General features: G+C 39.2%; 1 protein-coding gene across 2 annotated transcripts in view; it reads left to right on the top strand.

Moving 5' to 3' along the window:
- Positions 1-25,779, top strand: part of CCN4 (cellular communication network factor 4) — a 43,557-nt gene extending 17,778 nt beyond the window's left edge. Inside the window, exons 2-5 of one of the 2 annotated variants that reach the window (XM_072410640.1) lie at positions 16,479-16,755; positions 18,372-18,629; positions 19,051-19,244; positions 21,151-25,779. In XM_072410640.1, coding sequence (XP_072266741.1) covers positions 16,479-16,755; positions 18,372-18,629; positions 19,051-19,244; positions 21,151-21,450 — 1,029 coding nt within the window. In that variant the 3' untranslated portion in view covers positions 21,451-25,779. Of the gene's footprint in view, positions 1-16,478; positions 16,756-18,371; positions 18,630-19,050; positions 19,245-21,150 lie in introns of those variants that run through there. The other variant, XM_072410641.1, reaches the window with a different exon arrangement.
- The last annotated feature ends 493 nt before the right edge of the window (positions 25,780-26,272 follow it).

Below are 26,272 nucleotides of genomic sequence, written 5' to 3'. Positions count from 1 at the left end.
GACAAGTTTGTGGAAAACCACTGGTTTTGGAACTTTTAGAGCCAACACTCAACAAAAAGCACACAGTATCATCTGAAATAAATATTCTTATACATCATCGAATTAGTTGCCACCCAGTGGTACGTAGGTCGGGGTTCCCATGCTAAACCCAAGCTACGTACTACTGGGTGGCAACTTCCGGTTTTGTCACGTAGGAACTCCCTTAAAGGGACCTCCATTTACACGTAGAATGCCGTCTTATCAGGGACTGGCTGGGCAGTGGTTAGGAGAAGAATGAAGGCATAAACTACAAGTGGAGAATTGTGAATAAACACGTAGAATTAAGAATTATTTTTAGGCTGTAGTAATGTTCACTGTATGTACCCATATACTTTATATCTTCTGTTTGGATTAGGACAAATCCAGAGCAACAATCGGTGAAGTGTAAGAAGAAGCGGATTATATCTGCGAAACGCGTAGGATTGGGTATACCTTTGAAGGAAAACTCTAATAGGAGTATCTAGTTTTAGGACAAAAGATTTTATTTGTGTATTTTAGATTAGCGTAATTTTAATTTTAATAAATCAAAAGTTTTATCTTAAAATATATGTTTTTTCTTGTAGTTGAGTGTTGGTGGTTTTCTACAAAGTAGTTTTTTCTCTATAGGAACTCGGCTTTTGCTAAAGGATCAAGAAATGGGGAAGAGTACCTACAACGTGTAACACGGCTATTATTTAGTCTTTGGTTCTGAAGGCATTTTGGTAATAATTCACCAAGTTCAATTTTTCACTATCTGTGTTCCTACTGGGGAGTCATTCTATCTTAATCTTTCCTGGCCAAAAAGTCAAAAATCAATGGTGACACTTGCCCAGATAATTCCCTAAGGGCCTCCCATATACACCTTTACCATGATTTGTGTTAGGGTAGCCCATTCTAAATAGACAAAAAATGGACATGTGACCTTTTGGCAATTAATATTATTATTATTATTATTAATAATAATAAACTGTTTTTTTATAATGCCAACAAATTACGCAGCATTTTTCATTATATAGGGGTTGCAAATGACAGAGAGATGCAATGAAACTGGAGGGGGAGAGGACCCTGCCCAAAAGAGCTTACAATCTAAGAGAAGGGGGAAGTAGCACACTAATAACTCAATGCACAGTATCATGCATTGTGGGACTCTACTGTACATTGTGTTGGAGCTGCATTGCCTTGATGCATTATATTGCAATTAAAAATGAATGGCTTTGCACATATACGTATCCTACTTCCATCTCCTGCCTTATGAAGACAATGTCACTGCCCTTCCATGAAGATTCCTGTGGAATGCAGAACAGCTGACATCTTTCAAGAAGCCACTCTTAAAATGGACTGAGTATCTTCCTGCAAGTGTTCTTCAAGACCCTTCCCAGAAGGACAATGACATCAAGCCCAGTGATGCAAAATTTGGGGGTCGGGTAAGTATATTCCTACAATTTTTCTTTTTGGGCATGTTTTTCTATTGCTATTAGTAGGAGATTTGTAAACTCACCCAGAAGATGTAACGTGAAATGCTGGAGGAAAATAGAACTCTTTGGTGGTCCAGTCAACTGACATTGGTTTAGAAGGCCCCCTGACCAGCCCACAATAGAAGGCTTTTATTGTACAGCAGTGGTGGAGCAACATATAATTGAGCTCATGGTTTGGATGACAGATGGTTGGCAACATTTTATATAAATTGCACGCCTCTTGTAAATTTTACTATTTCTTTATTTTGTGCCTGAGAACACGCCGGTTGTTTAATGTTTATTCTGGGGAGCAGCAAACATTTTCAATGTAATAACAGTCATCATCTTGAACAAATAAATTGAATTGCCTTCAACGAAAAGGAAAATGTAGTATTAAGCACAGGACGCACAATGAATGTATTTTCTTCAAAGGGAGGCTAATTTTTGGGAAACTGCAGCAAATCTTTTCTTTTTAACTCAATAATGAATAGTTAGAAATGTGTTATTAAATAAATGTAACACTAAATTTATATATACCAAAACTTTCTGTGATCCAATGTTATACCCTCATTACCTTATAATAAAAAGTCATCAGTGTTCTTGATTACTAAATGTACAAGTTTACTCCAGCAACAATGTACCAGAGAGATCAGAATAATTAATATAGAATAAAGGAGCAGGGTTATGATCTGGGGTGCCTGTAGGAGCAATGTTATGATCTGGGGTCTTTGTAAGGGCAGGTTCATGATCGGGGGTGCCTATGGGGCAGTATTATGGTCTGGGGTGCCTGTGGGGGCAGAGTTATGATCTGCGGTGTACCAGAGAGATCAGAATACTCTTTTTAATATCAAGGAGCAAGATTATGATACGGGGTGCCTGTGGGGGCAGTGGTATGATTTGAGGTGCCTGTAGGGGCATTTTTATGACCTGGGTGTCTGTGGGGGCAGAATTGTGATCTGGGTGTCTGTGGGAGCAATGCCATGATCTGGGGTGCCTGTGGGGGCAATATAATGATCTGGGTTGCTTCAACAAGTTAGGTCTAGGTTCAGATTGGTATGCACCCAAAAAATTGAGTCAGCTGACTCCCTGAATATACAGAATATCAAGATATGTCCATTAATTTATTTTTTTCTTAGCTGATTTAACCAACAAATGCCAAAAAGACAATAAAGATATAGATTGACCTAAAATTGTAAAAGAAAGGTTCAAGGAGTATGAGTCATTCTTTTCCCCCATTGCTTGGCCACCACAGAATCCAGACCTTAACCTCATTGAGAATCTTTGGATGTGCTGGAGGAGACTTTACACAGCGCTCAGATTCTCCCATCACCAAGACAAGGTCTTGGGGAAAAATGAATGCAACTCTGGAACAAAATAATTGTCCTGACATTGCATAAGCTTATCAAAATGATACCACGTTTAATATGTGCCAAAATCTCACTTAATTCACGGTTCACTGAAATGTTAGAGTGTGCGGCTTTTATTTTGGCCAGACAGCGTATTATTTTATACATAAATATATAATGTAAAACCCTCAAAGCTTAATTTTGGAAAATTATGTAATTGATGTGAATAATGTTGTCCTTTCTTGTACAGTATGAATTCTTTACATTTTTTTTACTCCTGAGTTCTGCATTTAATTATCATTGTCCTGCCACATGGACATGTCTGGGATGGTAATTTACAGTAGTATCATGGCGAGGGGGTTAAGCTAACCTGCAGGTATAGTTATGCAATGTGTATATATAGGGAAGTGAGTTGAAAAACAAAATTGTAAATATTTTGGGAGAATTCTGAGAATTGCCCAGATTCCTTTGGACTGCTATAAAACAGCTGAGAATATTTAAAGCCCGTAGCTGCTCGATTACATCTTAAGTAAATGGTTTGCAGGGAGCCAATATAAATAGAATGTTCCTCAATGTGTGCCCAGCTCACCGCAAGTCAAACTGTGTCACCATCGTGCCAAATGAATGACGGCTGGGTGATACTGTAACTACCAGGCTTACGGGGAAGGCATTGATGTGTTCTTGTCTCTTGTGGGATCACAAGAGATCAGAATGATGTATATAATATTATTACCATTTATAAATAAAGGAGAATAATTAAAACGCACGCTATGGGTGTGTCTGGGTAATTTTAAAAAGGTTTTCCACCTTAAAAGAGAGGGAGCCTCCATGGAAGGTACAAGGGTAACTTGAGGTATCATTACTGATACCCCCAAAATATGTAGGAAGTCGGGAGGTGACTCTAGTTTTGTATATTTGGCCAAGCCCTTTACAATTTTACTTTGGCAGAATTGACTTCTATTAACCAAAATTCAACAGGGGGGGTCTCAGGAATGTAAGATTTTGTGGAATTGTGTCCATACAACCCCCAGGCTACCTTACTTAACACCATTCACCCGATCCCTTTACTGACACCTCCACTTAGCAATAGAAGGCATGCACACCCGGCCAAACTGACACGTGGACCTGTACACAGATCATCAATGCCATACAAATTAGACACACTTTGACTTTTTTGAAACACTTTTAGTATTTTTGCTTTTGCAGTTTTTTTTTAATTGTTTTAACCCTTTCATAACTAGTTTTTGCAGCTTTAGTGCTCGTCAGTTAAGATGAGATATATCGACGAATACATTGTCTACCTAAATAATTGTTATTTTGCTTCATAAACCTCATTTCCAAAAAAGTGCTTTTTCTTTTTTTGCACAATACACTGCACTGTGGCAGCGGCAGCTGTTTGTTTTGCAGCAGAAGTGCGTTGGAGTTAGGTTGAGATATATTGATTACTTTTTCTACCTATTTACGTTACATTTTTAACTCATCTCCAAAAAATGTTTTTCTGTTTTTTGTTTGTTTTTATGCATAAAATACCGCACTATAGCAGCTGCTTTTTTATTGAGGCTCAGGTGGTGACCATGATTTTCTGTTAGGATGGGACCTTGAGTAGCTCCTAAACAAAAGTAATCAATCTTTCTTTGATGAAGGCATTGTCAAGGGGAGTGCTCTGATCTTTCAATAAAAGGCTCCTAGCTTGGGGTCCCTCTGGAGGCAGTGGTGTAATCTGGAGTGCCTGTGAAAGCAGTGTTATGATCAAGGGTCCTTGTATGGGCAGTGTTATGATCGGGGTTGCCTTTGCGGGTAGTGTTATGGTCTGGGGGTGCCTGCGGGGGCAGCCTTTTAATATGGCATCCTTATTAGGGCAGTTTAAATAATTGGTCTGGGGTGCCTGTGGGGGCAGTGTTATGACCTGGGGTGCCTGTGGGGGCAGTGTTATGATCTGGGGTGCCTGTGAGGGCAGTGTTATGGTCTGGAGTGCCTTTGGGGGCAGTGGTTTGGTCTGGAGTGCCTTTGGGGGCAGTGTGAGGATCTGTGTTGCTTGCCGTGGCAGTGGTTTAATCTGGAGTACCTTTGGGGACAGTGGTACAATCTGGGGCATCTGTGGGGGCAAGGTTATGATCTAGGGTGTCTGTGGGGGCAGCGTTATATTCTGGGGTTGCTCCAATTGGTCAGGTCTAGGTTCAGCAACATTAGATCAACTGACTCCCTGAATATAATGAATTACTGGGTTTTTCCATCAATAGATTTTTTCTTCTCTGATGGCACCATAATATTTCAAGATGAAAATGCTGGGATTCATCAGGCTTATATTGGAGAATGAGACATCATTGTCACACATGAATTGGCCACCAATGGGACATTGGATAAGCTTATTGAATGGTACCATGGCAAAAACATATCTTACTCAAAAGCTAAAGGTGGTCCAACCAAATATTGGAGTGTGTGACTTTGCACAGGCACTATATAACTGATGCTAGTTCTTCTTTCGATTTCAAAATGCCTTTCTTACAATTATTGTATATGCTGCATTGGTTTTAACCAAACTATAGCTGGATTTTATGACATAGGGATGAATGAGGTATCATTGTCAGGAACGGTCACATTGATAATAGTATCTCTGTAGCGGCAGTGTCCTCATTCTACCTTTCTCACTGTACGAATCTCTATGTTAGGATTTGGAATTTCAATTACAGGCCTGTAAAGTTGAAGCTCTTGAATTTGGCAAAATGAAATCACATCGTGGAATGTCATTAAAGCTTGCATTTCCAGGGACAAAGATCTTAAAATGACATGAAATATTCAACAGCTGCTCTTTATGTATGCAATAGCCTGAGCCATGAATTTAAAGGGACACTCCTGAAAAGAACAAAGAATTAAAGGATATTGAAATCATCTGTAGGAGACATAAAGCTGATATACGGGAATAAAGGCATCCCCTCTCCGACACCTCCAACCCACCCATTTTAATTGACCAAAAATACCTAAACCCCATTTTTACTCACCTAAAGCCAATCATGTAACCTTTTAAGCCCGGTCTTCTCTCTAACTAGTTACTAACATTTTGTTTTGCAAAGGCTAGAAGATGATGCCATCAACAGGGGACAGGCAGGAACCTACCGGTGCAGGAGTCCCTAACACAGAAGTGAATTTACAAGACTGCTTTAACCCTATGGGATGGGTTATAGAAAAATGGGAGACTGGGATGAACAAATTCTCTGGGTTGCAATTGGGTAGAGATGGGAATTTATTATTATTGTTATTATTATTATTATTATTATTATTATTAATAATAATAAACAGGATTTATATGGCGCCAAGATATTATGCAGCGCTGTACAATAAATAGGGGAATGGAAAGGTTTTAGCAACAGGTTCACATTAAAACTTGCACACAAGGCCACACAGCTACATTTCCAGACAAAATACATTCATGAATGCTGGTTAGCTCGCCAAAGGTTTGCATTTCTGTCCATCTAGTCCTAAAATGTATACACCTTTGACTGACAGCCCAACTAGCCTGATGACCTGAAATTTCTTTGATGCAGATAAGCACCACAGCCTGATCACCTTCCTGCTCTAAACCTGCCAATGGGCAAAAAATGAGCAGAAATAGGCTTTTAAAGTCATCCATCTGCTTTCTCTTTTAATGAGCTTGTTCCTTGTTCCCTGTTCTTCCGAACTCTATAAAAGTTATTGATTTAATAGATGTGTGAATACATTTTCTTAATTGTAATTTGCTGTTTTTTTGCTATTGTCAAACACTTATTAGAACAGTTCTGTGTATTAAAACGTCCTTCTGAAGAAGCTGGGTGGTGAAACGCGTAAGGGACAGAACACTATACGTTCAATGTCAATGGATCAATAATGTGATGATGTTTTTATACAATGAGTGATTGTACAATAGGCTCTGTTTTTATGTATTTATTGTACAGGTAGTCCCCAGGTTACATATGAGATAGGGACTGTAGGTTTGTTCTTAAGTTGAATTTGTATGTAAGTCAGAACAGGTACATTATTTTAATAAATGCAATTAGGACAGATGTCTGTCTCAAAATATTTTTAAGCGGGATGCTGTCAGTTATTGTATAAAATCCTCACTGTGAGTTTATCATAAACAAAGCAAAAAAAAAAAAAACCTTATGCAGCCAAGACATTCAATAACTTCTGGAGCAAGCTGTGCTTTGATATGCAAAAATAAACAACTGTAGAGTTTGTCTTGGTCATGAAGGAGTTACAAGAGCTTTGAGAACAGCAAAAGACTTCTTCAACAAGTCATGCGAACCATCCCCTCCCCCTTATCAAGCCTCTGTCCTGCACACCAGCGAGCAGAGAAGCCCCTTTCATACCCAGGAGTCGTCCATATTTCGGATTTTCTTAACTCAGGGACTACCAGTATATAAGTAAATATGTGAAATTTTATGAATATTAATTTGGTTAGGTACCAACATTTGATAGATTAAAGAGGATGTGGTGCCAATATTATTGTTTTCCCACTCAATTAAGGATGAAATCTCAATCTGTAAGAAGCTATAAGGAGGTCAAATTTGGGTATTTTTGAAATACATACCTGCATCTCTTGCTGTTTTCTATAATATCTACCTGGATTTGTCTTTCTATACACCTGTCAGCTGATCCATCTTACAGGGTAAAAATACAATATTTGAGCCACGTGAAATAATCCAAATAGTTGCAAAATGGAATTTCTCTATGAAAATATTTAGAAGTCATGGAAACCAAAGCTATGCGTGAAAAGTCCTATGGCAGGGAGGGTTTACTAATACTTTGTACAGAAGGCATATGGCAAACACATCAAGACTCAAGAATGTGAACTTAAAGTTGTATTCTTATTATCCTGAATTGTAAAGTCACACGTAGAGACGACTTCCAAAAATAAAAGTGCCAGCACTAAAATAGCCCACTGAGATCTTGGTACTGAGTTACAGAAGCACAGATATTTGGCCACGTTTTTGGCATAGAGTAAGGATTGGAATCTCGGTTGTATCTTTATTTCTGCCTGTGTACCATTGGGAAGGTTTCCGCTCACTTCCTGTCCCTGAGTGTTGTAGAATGCGTGACTGATGATGGATTTACTTCTAGGAATATAAATATAGTCAGCAAGAACACTTTTGTGTTTATATTTCTGTGTGCAACTATGTTTAGTTTCTTTTTATTTTTGGGAATTGCTAAAGGGGTACTAATGTACCCCGGCACTCATTTCCCGGGAAGTGGGAAGTTATGGAGTCATTGGGGGTGTCCACATCCCACCATAAGCCCCCCACCAAGCAAACCCCACACCCTTTTTCAGGCACTGGATGTGTGGAAGCGGCCTTATTCCTCAACCTTGGCAAGTTCCAATGTTGAGGGACTGATTATGCCAGATGTAGTATTAAAAGTGAACCTCCTGGTCAGAAGAGACCCTATCCCACAACATTGGGGCCCCCTAATGTTGAGGGAAGACATGTACTTGGTATGGGACAGAAAGTAGGGCTCTTGCTGGCCTCCTGTAAGGAAAAGGCCCCGTCCTTAACATTGCAACTCCCGTGCTAAAGAAAGGAATGTACCTGGCATGGTAGAGAAAAATGGGGCCCTTCCTATGGGGAAGAAGCCTTGTTCATCAACAATGGAACCTCCCAAAAATAAGGCAAGGGATACACCTGGTTGAGCAGAGAAACTGAGTACTCGCTCTCCTCATCTAGTGAAAAGGCCCTGTCCTTAACATTGGGACTACCTAATATTGATGGAAGGCATCCATCTGGTATGGTAAGGCTCTTGCTAGACTCCCTGTCCTTCAACAATAGTAACTTCTATTGTTGAGGGAAGGGATGTACCTGGTATGGTAGAGAAAATGGGGCTTTTGCTGTCCTCCTATAGGAGGTTCCTCAACAATTGGACCTCCCAATGTTAAGATGACACATATACCTGGTATAGCAGAGAAATTTGGGCTCTTGATGACCTCATCTAGGGAAAAGTCCCTGTCCTTAACATTGAGACCACCTAATATTGATGAAAGTACCATCCTGTACCTGGAATATTTTGCTGACCTCCTGTGGAAAGTGGCCCTGTACTTCAATATTAAAACCTTACAATGTTGAGGAAAGGGATGTAACTGGTATGGTCAAAAAAAGAGGGCCCTTACTGGTTTTCCAATGGAAGGAGGCTGTGACTCTGAACATTGGGACCTCCCAGTATTAAGGGGAGGCATAAACCTGGTAAGAGGGGCTCTTGATGGCTTCTTTGGGGAAGAGGCATCGACCCTAAATTCAGACTTCCCAATGTTGAGGGATGATGTGTATTCTATATGTTTATTGATTAACCCAAAGTTGGGCTTACTCTCAAGGACTTGAAATACTCTGTTGGCATAGATGCCTCAGCTGGCACTTATATACTACAGGTATAGCTAGGCAAAGTTCCAGTTCTAGTTGATGACATGCAGGCTTACATATGAAGGATTTAGGGCCCCTTCAGGGCCTGGTGCATGATGTGGGCCATTTGGGTAGCGTGTGTGAGACTTCAGGTGTGTAATTTGTTGCTTTTTACCAATCTGATCCCATGCAGCCACGTTAACATGAACTCTAGAGATGTCTTCATGGCAGTCCTGCAAATCTTGAGGATTTTCCTGACTGTACCAACAGTTGACCATAGCTGCCTAATGTGTGTTGAAACGAGCACTAGTAGTCCCATAAAACACACATTTGTACTGCTTTTTGCACTTGCCTTTCCATATGTCATGCTACAACATATCTGGTTCCTCTCACTATAGAATATGGGGCTCTGCATGACACCTGCCTCCCTGCAACCTGCATACACAGAACAACATCAGTCTGATCTCCAGATGTCACATCTGCTCTCCATGTGTATTGACAGCCTGCCACATCATAGAATATCATACAGCCTGCTGACTCCGCACATACTATCAGCGGTGACACAGAGCCACCCCGCAGAATGCCCATCATACGGCTGCCACATCAGTGCAGGGAGACTCCGCCAGGTGTATTTTGGAGATTTTGATTGGTTGGGTCTTGGTGGATTTTAGATTCTGCTGGTTTCTATTATTACTCTTTGGCTTTTTAAGTGCAATGTAATGTGTATAGTTTTGGGTAAAAAAAAAACTGCAATGTTGGACTACATTATTTAATCACTTAAAAAACAAAAGCCATGGATGGTTGACTGTGATGAGTAAAAAACTATTTTCATTTTTGTTTTTTATTAAATCAAAGGAAAAAAAAGGGAAAAATTAAGGAAAGAAAAAAAATTGATAAAAAAGATAATTGCACTATTAGCACAATTGGGCACTTCTGAGTGCTAATAGATTGCTTTAAGAAAAAGCTGGATGATTTCTAGAAGCACAGAATATTCCTGGGGATTAAAGATAACAGAGACTGCTCATCCAGGGAACATCTGATTGCCTCCTGGAATCAGGAAGGAATTTTTTCCCCTGTTGCAGCAAATTGTACCAGGGGTTTTCTTTGTCTTCCTCTGGATCAACTATGTCCATTGAATTTTATATCTGCAATATGTTAATTTCCCTATTGGTTGTACTTGATAGACATGTCTTTAATGTAATAAGCGCCCCTTAAAGGATCATTTTATTGTGTTTTTGTTTCTTGACAGTATAAGAGTTTCACACCAGTTTAATATTTTCTTAGAATTTTTAACCAAAATGAATGTCAAATGATAAAAAATGTTAAATATGTTAGTACAAACTTGGTCTAGTCCCTCCCAGGTGGTTCAGCGGCAAGGTCAGGTGATATTTGTATTGATACAATCTCTGGTAATGCTTTGCAGCCAGTTGGAGTTGGTGGCTGAATATGAAGCTAGAAGGATGTGACCCCTCATGACCCTGTGGGTTATGAACTTGGCTTCCCACTGAACCTCTAAATGGGCCAGATGTCAAAAAGAAGTGATTGCTGTGCCAGACTGGCTTGTCCATGATAGCATTAAATTAGCTTAGTGACTAGGTGCATTGATCAGTTTGGTTCCTTCCATGCTGATCTCTCATTACTTGCTGCCTGGACTTGCCCTTGGCTTAACCTTCAGCCTGAACCTTTCTCTGCCCCTGGATACCACACCTGGCCATTTCACTCCTATGTATGCTCCAACCTATGACCTGCTCCTGCCTTGCATTATGGTTACCCCTTTGGTCCTGTGGGCTCCTGCTCTTTCGCCGATCCTTGTTCCACATATCCAATTCCTGAAAACATAAATATTTATTACCTGGGTTACCCAAGAGTCACTTAAACTTCAACCTTCCTGTTTTACTCTGTTGTTTGCATTGGACTCATGGGAGTTAAACTGATGCTGTGTTCTATGGAGGTAACACAAGGCGACAGCGCCATCTAGTGCTCACTATAGGAACAACACCTGTGTGCACATTCTCTCTATATTTGCCTCCTTAATGTAAAATGTACATTAGGTTCACACGCTGCTGATAGTTCAGTGCTGGAGTCAGCTATACTTGGCTTGGAAAAATTTTTAAAATGCAATCTGATTTTTTCTCCATTAAGGCATATATGGTTGTGTCACTGCCTTAAAGCAAACCACTTGTGTTTGGGTTTATAGAAGAACCAGATTAATATTTTTTCCGTCTGTAATATTTTGGCCAACTAATGTATTTAATAAAAATTCCCTCTGATTTATTATTATAATTTTGAGGTAGCCAGTACTTGAACGGTGATTATTATTGTAAATGGGACTGTTGGTAATTGGGTAAAAGATCTCAGAAGCTTTAAAGCCACCCAATCACTTTCACACTCTGGAAGGTTCAGCCTGAAAATCTTCCAGCTATGTCTATGGCACCTATACTTCCTGAGTGCCTGTGACCCCCATGGTGGGTGTCAGCATGATGAATGGAAGATGAATGAAGGGAGATGTATGAATGACTTCTCTGCATAGATGGAACCTGGAAGCACTCAGCCAGTCAACATTCTCTATAACTTTAGCAGGCTTGGTATTCCACCTTCACTGGCTGGATGCTTGTTTGGTTTTTTAGGTAGTAACACCCAATTGATTCAGCTGGATACACTGCAGGTACATGAAAACGTGCAAAGTATTCTGCCACCATGCGTCAGTAAAGGATCCATGCTTTCTGTGTAGAAGCAGCAGTCTCCCTGTAGAGGTTCCCCACTTCTCCTGCTGAGTCCCACACAGAGTCCTCCTATCAGCAAAGACTTTATATTTTCAGAATGCAAGGCTATTGGTCAAACTCAATAGGGGGCGTGTCAGAGTGACCACTGCTTCTGCAGCATGGACAGGCTTTCTACACACACATAAGAACTGCATAGCCCTTTGTTGGCTTTGACTCTTTGGAGCCTTGTAGCATACATAGGACTTTTCTTTTCTTCGAGGGTGCAAATGGGGAGAGGTGTACAGACTGATTGGAGAGGGCTTCATTAGTGAATGTGTTAATATTCACATGTTCACATTCTAGGATTCACACTAAAAATCCATTTTACTTTCCTTTTAATGACTCTGACCCTCCAACAGGGGGCAGTATAATGGAATAGTTCCTTTCCTGCCTGTACTTTGATCTTGCAGCTGATGTCTGAGTCTCAGCATGCAGAGAGCTGACTCCATCCTCAGATTTCATGCAGTCCTGGGCCACATTCACACATGTGCTGCTGCATGTGTAAAATATTCCCTGATGATCCTGCCATCAAGATTCCTGTTCAGGCACTTCCTGTGTTGACACCATTTTGCATTGGCTTCATATAGTAACCATAAAGTGTCTGTGCACTCCATGTGGTTATAAAAGTCTCTGAATGCTGCTCTGTATTCTTTATTTAGATGGAACTTCCTGTATGTAGCTTGGTATCTGGCAATCTCCTACATAGCAGCACTTAGACTGGAAAGCAGCACAAGGAGCCAATCAGGTGTGCTGCAGAAGCCATCTCTGCAGTACATATAGACATGAAGTTGCTGCAAATATCTTGCTGTAGATCTGCATTAAAGGAATGCAATAAAAAGAATTCCTGGACAATGTTATATAAAACGTCATTCAGTTTGTATTTACAGTTCGGCCACTGCGGCATCTTTTCGGCATTGCCGATTGGAAGGGCCCGCCGCCTGCTTTTTGTGATTTGGCAGCAGTGTGCAGCGGCGGTGACGGTCTGCCTGGACTGCACTGCGCTCCTGGATAGCCCCCAGGCCACAGACATGTATTCTCCATGTATTCTGGGTGATGTCACATGTTAGGAATGTAAGCCAACCAGGGGAAAAAAGAGAATTTCCCTGGAAGTTTTTGTTTCTAGGAGCTGCTGTGTCAGTTAGTGTTGGGCCCCATACGGCGGGCCCCATTCTCCGGGCTTATTGACTTTTCTTTCATCCTGTGACACTTCAAAAACCATTAGAAAGGAATAACAGCCTGTGCCCGGTCACTCAGAGCGGAGGATCGCAGGATTCGAATTGATATAATCCCTGACGGACGCGGCGTATTAGGCGCACAGCGCGTTTCCTGATATTTCCATTGCTGCTGCTCTGGGTGAAAAGCTCCGGGCTTAACACGGATTGTAACTTTTTCTATAGAGATTGGCGCAAAGCCATAGGAGTGTCAAGGCATAGAATGTTTTATATTTGTTGTGTCATACAATAATGATCACAGCTGAAGTTCAATCTGCTTATATTTGGCCTCCCCTGGTTCCTCCTCCCCCTCATTAACATATTATTAAAATAAAAAGAACATTGGTTTCTATTTCATATCCTATTTTGCATTCAGTATGGTTATCACTGGGTCTCTGTGCTTCTCTATGCAATGAAGCCAGATTATGATTGGTGGGAGGAGCTAGAAGGTGCTGTACACAGCTGCTTGAAAACATCCCTGCCTCAATATTTCTCTCAAGAGCTCCAAGGGTATTGGAAAAATTCTAAAAGTAGGGGTTAGACTAAATTTGCATGTAGACCACACTTGTTAATGCCTGAATGTGACGCTGAGTCTCATTCTCTGAATGTGACGCTGAGGCAGGGTCCTCTCCTCCTCCTGTGTCACTGTCTGTATCTGTCTGTCAGTTGCAACCCCTATTTAATGTACAGCGCTGCATAATATGTTGGCGCTTTACAAATCCTGTTTTATAGGACCCTACGGCAGCAGCAAGGGATATAATGCCTTCTAGGGCCACGATTTTCCCTTAATGGGCTCCCCCCAGAATTCTTCCTCTATTATCGGACAAGAATTCACTAAACTATGTAACATGTATAACAAGTTCGTGCAGTTTGTTACACACTTTATATAAAGACACAACGCCATCTGGTGGTGACAAACAATAATGCATAAAATATCTTTCAAAAGCCAGTGTTCCTTAGGTTTATACTTGAGTCAACACAGTTTCCTGTTTTTTCAGATAAAAATGGGTACCTCTGTTTTGATTCAGATCGATTTTCATTTGTTTATTTTTTATTTGTATCTTGCCTTCTCAATAGCACAAACCTTAATACAAGATGACTTTTATTGTAACAGGAGAATGGGACTTTTCACCTCAGCTCCATAAAGGGGAGCATAATAAAAGAAAAAAACAATCTACAAGAATCTACACTTTTGTACATGACAAAGGACGTCCAGAGCCATGCAAGTTAGCTAAAGAGTCAGCACAGCACATGCAGTTTTTTTTTTTTGCAGCTTTTTTTGTATTCATTAAACCAATCATTCGATGAGAGATAAAAAAACTTTGTCTGTTGGTTGGAAGTCCTAATAATATTATCATGTAATATTATTTATACTTACCTAGCTTAAAAAATAGGAAAATATAGTTTTGGAACTAGCCTCAACCATAACAGATAAATAATTGGCAATGGAAACAATGTACCACTATACTTTCTCATATATTAAACTGTAAATTGATTCTTAAAAAATAAACTTGTGATAACTTGTCAATTCGCAGATAAATTTGTTAGAACATACAGGTATAGATAGTATTAACTATTGTGAGTTTTGTGCATTTTTGACAATTGGCCACTAGGTGGCAGAATGAGTTATTGAAAAGATGTAGAGGGATTTGGACGTTTACAACATGCAGCCGAATTAACAAGGGAAACATTTAAAAATTACTAACCAACATTTAAAAATAAAACTGTAAATATATAGTGAAATATGAATTGTTTTGAATATAAACCTACTTTCCCTTAAAAAACAAAAACAAAAAAAAACACTGAAGTATAAATCTGGGGCATATGAAATAATCTTTTGTGCATAGTTGTTGACCACCAGTAGATGGCACTGTGACTTCATGTAAAGTTAAAAACTCTTGCTGTCTCAGACAGCAAGCATTTGTTATGCATTTTACTTGAGGACACAGCACCATCTGGTGGCCCGAGTATAAACCAAGATTCTTTTTGTAATGGTATTTTCAGGTCAAAAAATGTTTATAATAGGTTTAGGTTCTGCTAGAAGGTGACTTTAATTTTTGTTCAGTTTTTTTTCCTTAACCAAATTTTATAATATTTGCTGTGTAAGTTATATTGTAACCATATTCTACAGGTATTTATTGCATATACTGTACATCACAAACTCACCAAATGATATGATTGGACAATATCACACTCAATGTTTCCTTGAGGTTTTCAATTGTATTTTCCCTGGGAATTCGGTAACCATCTCACAGTGTCAAGGTTGTATTCAGCAAGTCCTGGCACTGTACAATGATATTCTCTGATATTCTCTGTTCCTATACAGTATAATGTGTAAGAAATAAGGATATTGATGGACAGTTCAATAATCAGAATAATTACACCCAAAGAACCTTTATACATGCAACATAACTTATTTTAATGTCCCTATTTAATGTGCAGCGCTGTGTAATATGTTGGCGCTATATAAATCTTGTTTATTAATAATAATAATAATAATAATAATAATAATATTAGTGTCCATCCAATTTTGGTAAAATTTTAGCTCAGCAGGAGACCTGATTTTTCTCTTCTACCATTAGATAACAATTACAAGTCTAATCCTTCCCCCAGCCTGTGATTGGACATCAGAGAAAAAGTGTATTGATGCTCATCACTTATAATCTTGAATTACAGAGCACTGACCACCCCACCCAGCAGCCAGGAATGAGGTCTAAATATGGAACTTTGTAGTTGTGGCAAGGGAAATCTATAACTGTACAGCTGTCATTAGATGGGGGAATCTTCCAGTAGGGTGCTCCCATGGTAATACCATTGGGGGCCCTAGGCTGGACTGAAGTTGGTGGTCCTCCAACCACACCCATACCCCTCTGCCATCCATACCATCAGACTCACCATAACATAAGCTCCCTGTACAGACAGCTACCTGTAGGGACAGTCTGGGATCAACAACAAGGCTGCCCAGCCAATAGGACGCTGGGAAAATTTCCTAGGTTTAGGAAGTTTAAAGGAGTTCTGGGTGGAATGGGCCATAACAAAGAAGAACATACTGGGGGGTCCTGGGTGGCCCTGTAGATTTGGGGTCTAGGGCAGCTGCTACCTTTTCCCTGTGGAAGATAGCCTTGCAATAGGGACACCTGATTAGGTAACACGTACACACATATTTTTGGGAATATTCATGGCCAGGACAAATAGCTGGGCTTGGTCTGATTATCTAATTCATCCAATAGCCTTGCAGCTTTATCCAGAACTTGATAATTGGTTGCCTTTTCTCTTGCTGGACCAGAATTAATTTTTTGCTGATAATTTTTTCTTGTGTTTTTTACAGGTCATACTACAAAACACCACCACAATGCCTCCAACGACTGCTGTCATAGAAGAATACGTTCGGGTTCAGTACTGTAAGTGGCCATGTGAGTGCCCCCCGGAGCCCCCTGTGTGCCCTCCGGGGGTTAGTTTGGTGACAGATGGCTGCGACTGCTGCAAAACCTGCGCCAAGCAGCGAGGAGAGAACTGCACAGAGGCTGACACATGTGACCCACACAAAGGGCTATATTGTGACTACAGCAGGGACATGCCTAGGTACGAAATAGGTGTCTGCGGACGTAAGTATCACCTATATTTTATGTATTTATTTCTTACTTTTGGGATTGTTTTTGTGCTTGGAAGGGTCAGCCACTGTTTAACCAGTAGGGGGTGCCTCACAGCCCATTGTCTTTCTTAGACCAGGGGCGGTGGACATAGGGAGGTGCAAAGTGTGCCACTGCACAAGGGCACCGGGCCCTACTTAGTAGACAGTAGCCATCACTGGGGCCTAAAGGGCCCCAAGTCAGTTCTTCACAGGGGTGACTGTTGGCTGTGTTAGATGCTAGCTGTGAGATTCCCGTGCCTGGGTCCTAATGAGAACACAGATCTAAGTTCTAATCTTTCAAAACAGTTCAAAGTTTTTTGGATTTGGCCAGAATTGGCCTTTAAAAGAAAAAATGATTATTGGAGCTAAACAGATGAAAGGAAATTTCACAAAAGGCAAAAAAAAACATAAAAAAATATGTAAATGAGAAAATGTATTATTAATAACAAAAAATAGAAATACATAAAAATATTAATAAATTATAATAAACATAGCAATACACTAAAATAATATTATTATAAAAAAGTAAACAATAAAAGTCTTTAGAAAATCAATTAAAAGGAGAAAAAAGAAGTTAATAACGACAAAGATAAAGTAATAAAGTTGAGGAACTAATTTAGGATTTTTTTTTTCCATTCTCAGGTTAACTGTTTAACTGACATCATCTGCAGATGTAAACTCTTCTCTTTGATTGACAGATGAATGAAACATAGCGGATACAAACATAACAAATTTACTTTGTATCTATACATCTGTTCATAATTGTGTCAGGTGATTCATTTTTGACAGCTTCAGATTCAGGCTGTCAGTTTGACAGCTTAGAATTTCTTTTACATTCTGATTGATGAAATAACTGTAAGCAAGACAGGAAGTGAGGGGAAAACAGAATCCCCCACTCATTCCTGGAGATCTTGATCACTACTCCTTCCGTTTCCTGAGCAAATGTGACATGAATAGGAAGTTAAAGAAGTTAAATCTGTCCATTGGTGTTACAGACATAAATAAAAAAATATAACTCTTCCATACTGTAAAACAAAGGTCAGGGTTCTGTTTTAGGTTTCCCTGCACCAAGATCATCAAACCATGTCTTTATGGAGCTGGCTTTGTGTCCAAAGGTACAACCCTGCTGGAACAGAAAAAGGCCTTCACCAAACTGTTGTCACAAGCTCACAGTTCTCTAAATTTGTGTCTGTAGTATTTAAAGTACCTATCACTGGAAACACCTGAGCTCAATTATTTGGAGAGATGTTCACATGCTTGACCATATGGTATGGTGGAATAGTGCGATGGTCAGCTTTTTACAAAATATTTGGCCATATAATAAAGGTCACCTTGGAGTGGTAAATGGCACCATTCTGTAAAACAATTGAAATGTTTTGGATATCTGTGAGAAACAATTAGGTATAAAAAGGTTTTCTTGGTTTTGTTTGCCAATAGAGATTTATGCCTTTGCTAATAATTGGATCCTTCAAAAGGTAAATCTTTCATCCTTATGGTTTTCTGGATTACGAATTATTGGGAGGTGGGGGATGATTTGCTTTGTACATTTATAATGTCCAATTTCTGAACCCCCTTTTCCTTGCTTTCCAGAGATGAGCGGAGTGGGTTGTGTCCTCAACGGTGTACGTTATGTAAATGGCCAAAGCTTCCAACCAAACTGCAAATACAATTGCACATGTCTGGATGGTGCTGTGGGTTGTGTCCCGTTATGTGTAAATTCCCGACCACCTCTTGTATGGTGCCAGAACCCCAAGCGAGTTAAAATAGCAGGAAAATGCTGCGAGCAATGGATTTGTGATGATGCCAAGAGGTTCCGGAAAGCATCTCCCCGCCATATTGCTTCTCCTGGTATGTGAAGAATGGATACACAAATATAGGGCTTTTCTCTGCAGATTATCAGGGATTAAAAACTGACAATATGGTTGATACACTAATAACTAGAAAAGAGGCAGAAGGAAAGGGGTGAACCATTAGAAAAGAGGGATGCGGATTGAAGTTCAGCACGAACAGCAATAGTAGGAGCTTGAGACTTTAGTGACATATTTCCATTTTGATATTTCATGTGCAGATTTGTAGATGCTCCCTCTAGTGGCAGAGGTGATAAGTATAGTGTGGTCATGTGAGGTTCTCTTGTTAGATGTAGTAGGAGCCAGCCAGAAGGATGGTTACCAGCTGAGTGAGAAAGTAAAGAGCAGGGGCCATATGATATGATTCTTAATAAAATGTTCTAATAGTGCTCAGCCATAGAATAAATTCTAAATTCTTGCAGTTTATCGTGAAGAGAGCGAAACCTGGCAAAACAACTGCATCACCCAGACGACTCCCTGGAGTCCATGTTCTAAGACATGTGGAATGGGGATATCTACACGCATCTCAAACGACAATGACAAGTGCAAACTCCATACAGAGAGCCGCCTGTGCAACCTGAGACCCTGCGAGGTGGACATCACACAGCACTTCCGGGTAAGCCTGCCTCCATGTTGGCAAAGAAGAACTCCGCTTTAATGATAAAAGACCTTTGCTGGGCCATTGTTACCCTAAACACAATCATTCTCAACCAGGTTTCCCTGGAATCTTAGGGTATCTCCATGGGTTGCTAGGGGTTCCTTGAGCTTTGGCTGGTAAACCTCCATTGTGATGGTAACTTCATGGCCAATGCCAATTACCAGAGTAAGTAGCGTGAGACAAAGGCTCTTTATAGCTATCTGTAAGGGGAAAATTCTTTCCATTGATCACTAAAGGTGTATTTTTCCACTGTCCTAAAATTTTGTTAGGGGTACCCCAAGACCTGAAAATTTGTTTCAGGGTTCCTTTTTAGTAAAAAGGTCATATTCCCACCACTTCTCATCAACTTTCAATATCAAACTCCAAATGGTCAAGGCCACCCATCGTCAACAGATTTAATAAAAATTAAATTTATTTAGAGGGACATCCATCTATATATTTCTTCAACTATGCAGGCCACATCCCTTACAGATCATTATTGAAAAATGTACAGTGAAGGACAACAAGTATTCTTTTTATAGAGGGGACTTTTCAGGCCAATATTCATATATGTTAGAAAAATAACAAAATTGGAATAATATGTACACTAAAACCGAAAAGCATTTAAATTACATAAAATACAATAAAAAACATAATTACAGACATAGACCTCTCCTTCCAGAATATCCCTACTTTGGGAATCTGTTTTGAATTAATCTCTACGCGTTTTACTGAATTATCCGCTTCTTCAGGAGAGAAGAAAGAGAGTCTAGTGTTTATATTTTCAGTAACCCCCTCTTAAAAAGTTGTTTAGAGGTGCAGGGCAACGATTGGCAATAGGGAAATGATATAATCCAATACGTTTTGTTTTGTCAATCTTGTTTGACGCTGTCCCAATCACATGGGGAATCAGGCACAGCATGGTGTAGCTGGTAAACGTTAGTGTGGCTGATTCATCCGGAATTTAAAAAAAAACTCACTATTGTTATGTAGATTGGAGACCATAAGGTACCAGGCAAAATAGGTAAACGGATGTGCATACAGATTGGATTATATCATTGCCTTATTGCCACAGTTGTTGCCCCACGCCTCTAAACGACTTTTTAAGAGAGGGATACTGAAAATATAAACACCAGACTCTCTCTCCTCTCTCCTGAAGAAGCAGATAATTCCGCAAAATGCGTAGAGATTAATTCAGAACAGACTCCCAACCTAGGGATATTCTGGACGGAGAGGTCTATGTCTGTAATTATGTTTTTTTATTGTATTTTATGTAATTTTAATGTTTTCTGTTTTTAAGAATGTTGATAATTTTCTAACATATATGAATATTGGCCTGAAAAGTCCCCTCTAAAAAAACGGTATATTTTTTAAAAATTTAATATAATTATGATCAAATGTAATTGAAAATGGACAAAGTTGGCCAAAAGCATGGAGAAGGTTTTACTGGGCAATTTTATGTTTCCGGTTGAAAATTGAAGGACTAAAGAATAAATACCCTTATTGATGAACTTTCTCTACAAGTCATTTCCATTTGATCTTCTGGCTGAGACCATGCGACCAGCACCTTGGCCTTTATGTGGTATTATGGAGATCTAATCTGTAAGTGGGCTTGGTGAGGCATCAGGGGCTTTGTCATTCAATGAGTTGAGTTCAGATACGTTTTTTCCCCCGGAAAAGGAACAGCAACTACATGTCCAGAAACAACTTTTCAGAATAACTGCATCGCAATCCATTATAACCACATTATAACTCACAATAATTCCCAACTGCTCTTATCCAGTTGACTAGGAGTGGTTGGGAACACAGTTGACCCTCTGGTAGAACCTACAGTCAACTGCAAGTCTGAAATGGCCTCTAATATTTTTTTTTGTTTTCTCTACAGCCAGGCAAGAAATGCTTAGCGGTCTACCGTGAACCGGAACCAAAGAATTTTACAATCTCTGGCTGCGTGAGCAGAAAGGCCTACAGACCCAAATACTGTGGGGTGTGTACCGATGACCGATGCTGCACACCCTACAAATCCAAAACCATCCAAGTCCACTACGATTGCCCCGACGGCACCAGCGTGTCCTGGAACGTCATGTGGATTAACGCTTGCTTCTGTAACCTCGGCTGCAGAAAGATTAATGACATTTTCTCAGAGCTGGTGAGCTACCACGACTATGCCGAAGTTGTGAACTGATCATTCAGGAAACAAAATGTTTCATCCAAAGAAGCAATCAGGGGAAGAGACACTCAAAATGCAAATATTGGTGCTTTCACGTGCATTGTCTCAGGGCTGTGTAATATAAAAACCAGCTGCTTAAATTATTATTTGGAAGTTCTCTATCATTCTACAGCACTTCTGTATGATGGTGTTACAATGTATAAAGTGTAAAATATTATTCTTGCTATTGAAATGTGTACAAAGCCAACCTTTATTTTTTTCACATTCAGCAACCTCTTTGTCTTGGTGCCTTTTTAGTTAAAGAGACAGAAATGTCTAAAGGGAACCCGTCATCATCCAGTACTGTATGGAAGAATAAGCTATAAATGTGATGGCTGTTCTGCTTCTCTTTAAAGTGGACTCAGATATTAAGAGGCCAATAATGTGCAGTCAATATAGCACTCACAGTAGGAATTCTGATGATCATTTGCTCAGACCTAGTTTCTTATCTATATTGCAGCACTTTGTGTTAGCTGATATATTAGCATGCTGCTTGGCACACTACAGCAAGTTGAAGGGACAAAAGGATAATAATAGCGGGGTTTAATAGTGTTGGCTTTGCAGTGGATAAAATTATAGTAATATGCTTCAGAAACAAACAGCAATGACAATCATGATGCTATATAGGCCACAGACAGGCAATTGTTAGAATACACAGGAAACAAATGTGCAATTAATACAATGCAAGGGCAAAAAATGGGCAAACAATACAATACATGAGCAACAAATAGACAGTCATTACAATACAAGGGCAACAAATGGACAAATAATACAATACATGGGCAACAAATTGACAATCATTTAATTACTTGAGGAACAAATGGGCTATCATTAAAATACATGGGGAACAATTGGACAATCAATACAATACATAGGGAGGAAACAGGCAATCATTACCATACACGGGGAACAAACAGGTAATTGTTACAATACAAGGGCAACAAATGGGAAATCATTACAGTACATGGGGTACAAACAGGCAATCATTACAGTACATGGGGAACAAACAGGCAATTTTTACAATACATGGGGAACAAACAGGCAATTGTAACAATAAAAGTGCAATAAATAGGCAATTGATAAAATGCATGGGGAACAAATGGGCTAGAGATTATGATATGTAGACAACTCCTTGTAAATCATTAAAATACAATTGGAATTACTGCAATACATGGGCAACAAATGGGCAATAGTTTACAACATGGGGACAACAACTGTAAAAAGTGACAGTACATAGGGATCAAACCAACAACTTTTGCAATACATGCAAAAAATGGGCAATTGTTTACAATGGATAGACAATTTATGGGAAATTGTTAAAAAAAAAAAAAAAAAAAAAACTAGCAAATTGCAATACATTGTGAATAATTGGACAATTGTTTACAATAAGTGGGTAACATCTGGGTAATCATTGTAGGGAGCAGAAAGCAAAATATTGTAATACACAAGAAAAAGGAAAGCAATAGTTACAATACCTAGGGAATAAACAGGCAATCATTGCATAACTAGGCCAACATACATGGGCAACAATTGGGTATTTATGTTAATGGGCAATTAACTCACGTGCACTTTTTTTATCATACAGGCAACACATGACAATTGTGACAATTATTATAAAACCACAGTGATAATAACTGGAGCCCAGTCTATCTTCTCGCCCTGCTTTTCATTTTCTTCAAGCCTTCTGCCAAATTCATGCAAGGATCCTCGCCTAGTTTTGGCCACATTGCATCCTGAAAGACCAGAGAGAGAATTGGAGAAGGAGGGAGCACAACACCTTCCTGACCCCACCTCTCCTCTGCCCTCCTCTATGGAGCCGGCTTCCTTCTGATTGACAGAAGTGGTAACAAGAGGTCTGCTGTCAGGCCCGTGCAGATAAGAGCTCTCCTTGGCTGATTAGAGGGCTATCTGGGTGAAAGTCAAGGAATTCCCATTTGTGCAAATTAATGGAGGTGCAAACTTTTACCAGTTACTTTTTACCTGTTGGAGATCCCACTCCTGGGATCTCACTCCTGAAATCACAAACTATTTGGCTTAATAGGTAAAGTTTATATTGATTGAGATTTCCTTAAAATAGTACATACGTATAGGGAAAATTTTACCAAATTTTATTTGTCACCATTGGAAAGATTTGCCCTTTTTTGTCCTGGTGACCATTGTTGCTGTAACAGAATGCAAAAGGAATTCCAAAATCTTGTGGTTTTATTGAACTTCAAGTATTCCAATAGGGACAATGTTCCAGTGACAACTGGCTATTTGTAAACTTTTGTCCCGCTTCAGGATTTGATGTGGTATCTCCAGGACTAAAGGTGTGAAGAACCCCCCCTAGTGGAGACACCGACAACAACCTGACCAATGTTCTAACAATTCTCCACTTTATCCAAAACACATTTTAGTAGCAGTTGGGCTTTAAATGCTTCCTGATTTGTAATAAGCTGATCACATTAATATATATCTATTGTATATGCAAGGAGAATCTATATTATTTTTATATTGTCTTTATTTATTATGTTACAAAAAAAACTTTAAAAAAAAAATAAACAGTTCAATCAGGTGAAGAATAATTATTACATGGGAAAATGTTGCATTTACCACTTTCTATCAGCAGACGGAGCTGTATTCCAGAATTCCATGCTGTTTATTGTGTCAGAATTGTGCTAACAATAGGCTGTGAATAGCAGGCACTCTTCCTCTGGCTACAACTTGTTATCAGTAAATGCAACAAAGTGCTAGAATTTCCTATTAGAAAATCCAGCATCCTCATCCAACTGTATATCTTGGAAATCATGGGTCTTGTAAAAAGTTTTTTGTGTAAAATAAACATTAAATAATAAATAAAAAAATAAAAGACAACGTAAGAACAAAAAAATCAACTTGCAAAAACATAAAAAACTAACCAACACCAATTACACTTAATATCTTAAAAAAATATATATAATTCTGGGTTCCTCGCATGTTCTGTTTTTATTTAGATCTATGTTTAATTTCTGATGTGTTATACTCTTCCGTATTTTGGATATATTTTTTTGTCTATGGGTATCTCCAAATTTCTTTGATTTGGTTGCCATGTGGGCAGCACAAAGGGTCAGTTCATCTATGGTGATATTTTAGCTACAGGTGCCCGCTGTATATCTCCTCCTAGGATATCTTGTCTCGGGTACTTTAACAGTTGGACATCTTGGCCATTACTCCCAACTCTATTCCTGGGAGTTTTGGGTATTTTGGCCTCAATAGTGTGCCACAACTTCTCCTTTTAGAGTCTCCATCATGTTATTTAAATAAAATATCCTGGTGATGTGGAGAACTTCACAAATTGGGCAAGTCAGGTGTGCTGATCCAGAAATTTAGTGCAGAGATGATGAGGGCTCCTCATAATGGGGTCCACAGGTATGTAGAATGGGAACCTTGGAAAAAAGATGGTGGTAGTCCCCATAATGGGCACAGTGCAGACCCAGGAACTTAGTGCAGAGATAGTAGAATCTCCTTTTAATGGGAACACGTATTGTGCAGACCCGAAAACTCAGCGTAAGGATGGTAGAAACTCCCCATAATGGGCATATCAACTGTGTAGACCCAGTAACTCATGGCATTGAGGGTAAATGGTCCCCATAATGGGCTCAGCGGGTTTACATACCCCAGAATGCAATGCCAGGATAGCGCTAACCCCTCATAAATGGTGCAGAAAGAGTGCAAACCGAGGAACTCATATCAAAGATCTCACCAACAGAAACTTTAAGGAATAAAATGATACAGCCAGGTGTTTCATTCCTCAACATCTACCAAACACTGAAATATCCCTTTTTGTAGACTGACCCGCTCATGAAAAAAAATATATACTTTTCTCCTATTTAATGACTGAATAAGATGATTCCACTACCTATTATTTTCTGTGCACGTGCTACAGACCTATTATCTTTTTTGGTATATACTAAAAAGGACAACCAAAAACAAAAAGTAGAAATTAGAATTCCACCCCGAAATTCTTTTTGATAAACTCTGTGTTCACCATTCAATTATTATTACTTCTTTAATTGGCTTTGATTGTACTGATATGTTTAATGTACCTTTTTTCAGTAACGATTGAGGTTGAACATTCAAATTCTTTTTGTTAAAACAATGCCCAAAAATTGTCCCTCTCCAGAACGGCCGAGAGGGCATCTTGCCGCTTCAATGATTTTTATAAAGTTTCCATCATGATAATTTTAGACGTCCCACACCTGTGGAAAAAAAAACAATATCGCAATTTGTGTGTGTGTGCATGTGACTGTGTTAATTTAATAATAAATATCTATTTTATTTGCTTTACTTGTGGAATTAGTACCCTCAATGTTTATTTTACTTCAAAGATTTTGAAATCCAATGATTTTCAAATAGTTTATCCACAAAGTTATAAAATCTTTTACAACTGTATGTAACTCTTTCCTAAATTTAGTTGGTGGAACTCCTTATCATTTCAGAACCTCAAACTCATAGAGATAACGATAAAATGGACTTACAAAGGTCTTAAGCAGAGTTGTTCAACTTGAGGGACAAGTTCCACATACATGTTTAAGATTTCTCTAACACACAGAAATAAATTTGAGTAAGTTTTGGTTTACAGAGTCAGGAAATGAGTCAGATGCTGTATATAGGAAAATCCTGACCTGTTTGTGGTCCTTAAGTTGGGCAGCCCTGGTCCAAGGGAGTAAAACATATCAAGATGGACTGCAGCCTAATGTAAATAATAAAATAGGGTGACATACTTTTTTTCATACATGAAAGGTGTAAGCTCAGGAGGACAATATTTTCAGTAGAAAGC

The sequence above is a fragment of the Pyxicephalus adspersus genome, chromosome 5 (assembly GCF_032062135.1).
Source record: "Pyxicephalus adspersus chromosome 5, UCB_Pads_2.0, whole genome shotgun sequence".
NCBI lineage: Eukaryota > Metazoa > Chordata > Amphibia > Anura > Pyxicephalidae > Pyxicephalus > Pyxicephalus adspersus.
This window is presented reverse-complemented; position numbering and strand designations above follow the sequence as displayed.